Source organism: Grammomys surdaster, unplaced genomic scaffold (genome assembly GCF_004785775.1).
Source record: "Grammomys surdaster isolate TR1022 unplaced genomic scaffold, NIH_TR_1.0 128, whole genome shotgun sequence".
In the NCBI taxonomy this organism is placed as follows: domain Eukaryota; kingdom Metazoa; phylum Chordata; class Mammalia; order Rodentia; family Muridae; genus Grammomys; species Grammomys surdaster.
The window spans coordinates 5,080,147-5,085,039 of NW_021604586.1; the positions used below are offsets into that span (position 1 = coordinate 5,080,147).

At 56.2% G+C, this 4,893-nt stretch overlaps 1 protein-coding gene across 1 annotated transcript; it reads left to right on the forward strand.

Moving 5' to 3' along the window:
* The first annotated feature begins 3,088 nt into the window (after nt 1-3,088).
* On the forward strand, nt 3,089-4,099 carry Foxl1 (forkhead box L1). The gene has a single exon (XM_028752422.1). It carries the CDS (start codon nt 3,089-3,091, stop codon nt 4,097-4,099), a length of 1,011 nt encoding a protein of 336 aa, XP_028608255.1.
* The last annotated feature ends 794 nt before the right edge of the window (nt 4,100-4,893 follow it).

Sequence of the window (4,893 nt, forward strand, 5' to 3'; positions counted from 1 at the left end):
TCTACAGCTGCTGCTGCCAACACCACCCTAGTGTCTCTAATGGGTTTTAGGTTGTCATTAAGGTGACTAGTCCGACTCCCCACCCCAAACATAGCACAGTAGGTGAGATCATAGGTAGGCCCGGTGCTCCAGAATAGAAAAAAAAAAAAAGAGTACAGTCGTCCCTTCATTTGGAAGCCTGCTTTGTTCTGGGTGTGCCCAGGGGCAGTGGGAGAAGATCCTGGCTCTCATGCTGGGTTTTGAGGGGCCTGTCTCCTCCTCATAATCTCCGGGAGCGAAAATCCCCTTTGTTTCGGCAATGGCGGACTTTGGCTGTCCTCATCTCACGCAGAAACCACTGCCCATTTCTGCTGGCGTCTGGTTTGGAGAAGCATGGGGTTCTTCTCCAAGGAGGGAGGTAGCTGTCTCCAACTGACTGCCCAGTACATAGAGGGCTTAGCGGGCTGTGTGTGTTTGTGTGTGTGTGTGTGTGCGCGCGTGTGTGCGCGCGGGGGTGGTTGAACGCTTAAGAAACCTGCTTGGAACCCCTTTTTTTCTCTGCGACACCCACTCCTCCTAGGCTCTCCCACCCAACCAGGTCAGCGTTCAGAAGACTAAGCTTCCGCACGAGGGCGCATCCGCTCCTAGACTCGAGGACTCCCGTCCTCTGCGTTGCAGTCCCCGGAAAGGCTGGACCATGCCTCTACGCGAGGGTCGCCCCAGAGCAGGCCCTCTAGGACTAAGTTAGGCTCAGTGTCACCTGAGAGCCCAGGCTTCAGACTGCCCCCGGAGTGCACCGGGTGCACCGGGTGCACCGACTCCAGTCTCCCGCAGACGCTGCCAACTGCAGGCCTTACGCCTCCAAACTGCTAGTGCAAGTCCGCTGGACTTTTCCCCCTTTACGGTCTGTGCCCCGCCCACCTGCCGGGCGTGTCTCCGCCGGCAACCGGCCCACGCCTAAAGTGGGCGGTGTTTTTCTTGAGAATCCAGCTCAGATTTGCCTTAGGGTTTGGAAGAGGTGCCCCAACAGCGCAGCGGGGTGCGCCTTTCGGACGGGTCGAAGGTGCCCGCTAGACTTGGGGTCTTGGAGAGCTCTGGGATTGGCGGGGACTGCGGAGGTGAGGGAGGGAGGTTTACAGTGACAGCGGCTTATTCTGGGTCTGGATCTGTTAAAGGGGATGCAGAAGCGAGGGAACCGGCTGCAAGGGTGAGGTTGCTCACATCTTCCATCCCAGAATTAAAGGGGTATTCCGGGTGAAAGACCGGGGTCCGAGAGAAACACACTCCGACCTTCTGGGCGCCAGTCTTCCCCCAGGACCTAGGCCAGTAACCAGAGCTGCGTGCTGAACTCATAGAGGGAAATGGAATGGGGAGGGCTCACCTTTCTCCGAAATCGGTTTGTCTTTTTGTTTGTTTGTTTTTGTTTTTCCAAGCAGGAGTGAAACTTTTCCGGTTCCTTGCTGGCTTCTTTGCGGTGGTGGGATGCTAGGACAGCGTAAACATGAAGGCTATATTCTCGATTCCTTCCTTTGGAGTGGGAATGTCAAGACTCCACTTGTCCACATTCAGAGGCCATATGAATACTAGCGGCTGGTCCAAGCCTCAGTGTGTCTTTCCCATCCAGTGGGTGGCAGAGACTATTTCTTTACTCACTACACCGCCAAACACTTCCTTCTTCTTTGACAAAGAATTAAGGAGGTGGGGGGGGGGCGGTTAGCTACTATCCCAGATCTTGACACAGTTTCTACTTTCTTTCAAAGAATACTGGCGCGCAGAGTCATGAATAGACTGGTCACGCAAGGTTAACCTGGATTCCTACCCGGCTGGAGGGGAGCCACTTGGAGAGGTGCCCCTTTTGGAATGAGCATCATTCAGGAGTTTGGATTCAAAGCTTGACGTGGCTAAATGTAAAACAAGATGGGTGGGGGATGCTTACACCCCTGGGTGGGAGGGGGGACCAGTATTCAGGCTTTACAAATGCTTAATGTAATCACGGAGCAGCTGTGCACACTTGTAAAGCTGTTGTAACCCCCCTCCTTGTTATAAACAGGAAAGTACAGAATATGGAGCTAAAGACCCACATTCACGAACACCAGCTCCTCGCCAGCTGCCACCCTCCCCCTCTTTATGGCGTGCCTTGCTCCAACCTTAGCCGGACCTTGTTTCCTCTCCTCTCCCCACTTTCTAAGGGGGAGTTGTTTTGTGTTCTTCGTCTGAGATAGGGAGGTAGGGACCAGATACTCTGCTCATCCTCGGCTTTCCAGAGCTGTCTGCTGCTTCCCCCCCCCCCCGAAAAAGCGGGGTCTTAAGATCCCCTCCTTTGAGTCTCCTGGAGCCCCGTTAGGTGGGGCCTCTGGGACAGTAGTCCCCTAGGGAGTGCTCATCTCCTTGTGGGGGTGTGTGTCTAGTGTCTTCCCAGCTCCCGAAATGCAGAGAAGGGTGCTGTCACTACCGTGCCAATTAAGCTCGGGGAAATAAAAGATCTTTTGTGGGAGGATCCCCAAGACCAGATTACAGTGTACCCCTTTGCTTCCCCCCCCCATCTCCATCCCTCCTTTCTGGCTTAGCAGATCCAGCTTGGGGAGAGCCACCCGTCCCTCCACATCCTGCCTCGCTGACTGTGTGCTTACAGCGTCAAGGGGTGGACGTGGTATTTCAAACATCAGATCAGTGCGTTTATATATTGGGTGCCCGGAAATTTTTCCAAATAAACACAGCTTGATTCAACTTGGGTGGGCGGACTTATCAACAGACTAATTCTATAAACAAATGAAGACTAGCCCCGAAACCGATTGGCTGGTATCAAAAAGACACGTGGAGGGAAGAGCTGGGAGATTTTCAGCAATGAAATTTTAATTAATGTGGGTGGGCTGAGAACACAAGGACTGTTTATCATAGACAATTTATTTTCCAGCGCTAAGTCAACACATAATAGCAAACTTACAACAATTATTTAACATTTTTAAAGCCATGAAGAAGGGACAGAACGCGCAGCGGCTGGGGAGAGCGGCAGATCGCAGGGCAGACGCACGGAGGGCTCCCCAGGAGGGCCCTGGCTCGGGGCAAAGTCCCTAGAACTCCCCGGTGGAGTGTAGAGGCTGCTGTCGCCATGAGCCACCTCTTCAGTCCCCCGCTGGCCGCTCTGGCAGCCTCGCCGCTGTTGTACGTGTACAGCCCCGAGAGGCCCGGGCTGCCCCTGGCCTTCGCCCCTGCGGCTGCACTGGCCGGCCCGGGCCGCATCGAGCCTCCGCAGAAGCCGCCCTACAGCTACATCGCGCTTATAGCTATGGCGATCCAGGACGCTCCCGAGCAAAGGGTCACCCTAAACGGCATTTACCAGTTCATCATGGATCGCTTCCCGTTCTATCACGACAACCGCCAAGGCTGGCAGAACAGCATCCGCCACAACCTGTCGCTCAACGAGTGCTTCGTGAAGGTGCCACGTGAGAAGGGGCGGCCGGGCAAGGGTAGCTACTGGACCCTGGACCCCCGCTGCTTGGACATGTTCGAGAACGGCAATTACCGGCGCAGGAAGAGGAAGCCCAAGCCCGCCGCGGGTTCCCCGGAGGCCAAGCGCACCCGGGTCGAACCGCCGGAGACCGAAGTGGGCTGCGATGTAGGGTCCCCAGTCCTGGCCACTGCACGCCCGACGCGCGCGCCGGATCGCTCCCAATCCCCGGTGGTAGACACAGCGCGGCCCGTGCTCCTTCCCTGGCCGGGCCCTGAGCCTCAGGACCCCGACGCGGACCGCAAAGTCCAGGGCGCAGGAGCGGTGGCGAGCGGCCAGCTCGAGCGCCCAGTACACCGTCTGGGGTCCCCTCTGCGCCCCGCCCCCAGCGACTCCCCTAAAGATTCCAAGTCAAAGAGTTTCAGCATCGACAGCATCTTGGCCGTGAGACCAAAGCCAGCCTCAGGGGCCGAAGCACCGGGGATCCCTAAGCCCGTGCCGGGCACGCTGGGCTCCTCTCTGCTCGCCGCCTCCTCCAGCCTACCCCCTCCTTTCAACGCTTCGCTGGTGTTCGACGCGCATGTCCAGGGCGGCTTTTCCCAGCTGGGGATTCCCTTTCTTTCTTATTTTCCTCTGCAGGTTCCTGAGTCCACGGTGTTTCGCTTCCACTAAGGCGGATTAGCGACTTCCCCGCCCCGCGATCCCCCTATCTACAGCGAGCCAATGCCTGTGGGCGAAGGAGTCGCCCCGGTCTCTGCCCTGGCAGAGACTGTGGGTTTGGATCAGTCCCCATGCCGGCCAAACTCGGTGCACTGAGGGGCCATCTGCCATCTCCAAAGATGACTTAACCAGCCTCCGGTAGCTTTGCAGATTTAAAAGTCCAGTAGAGGACATGGTCGCTGCATACTGCGTTCACAGTCCATCTCCAACAGAAGCCCCTCGTTGGCCTCGTTGGCAGCATTGTACAGTGACCCACCACAAGTCCCCTCTCGGACCCGAGTCTCCTGCTGACCCCGAGGGCAGAACTCACAGATATAGAGAACGGCTCTATGTGGAGGTTCATCTGGACCATGGAAGGCTCAGCGGGCTCCGTGTGGCACAGGCCTTGGCTTTGACCTCTTTGGATGTGGGGAGCTTGCAGCCAGGGTGATGGGGATGATCTGTGCTCCGCAGAGTCTGGGAGAGAAGTAGGCCTGGTTAACGTTTACAACCAAGGTTGAACAAAAGCAGGCTGATCGGAAATGCTCGATATGAATAGATAAACCTTCTTCCAGACAGTGAAAGGCTCATTTCTTGGCTTATAAACCAGGCTTCCCTTGCTATAGCCAGTAGCTTCTTTTAAGGCACCCCATGTATGAAGCATCCCCTGGCTTTATGGTGGCACAGCAGTGCATTCCACAGCATAGTCTCTGGTAGATTCTGCTTTTCTTTTTAAGGCACCAAAAGATTTCAGGGGACACAGGAGG

Bases quoted from the DNA above. Each gene is read 5' to 3' on its own strand.
- Foxl1 (XM_028752422.1), top strand. From the start codon at position 3,089: ATGAGCCACCTCTTCAGTCCCCCGCTGGCCGCTCTGGCAGCCTCGCCG.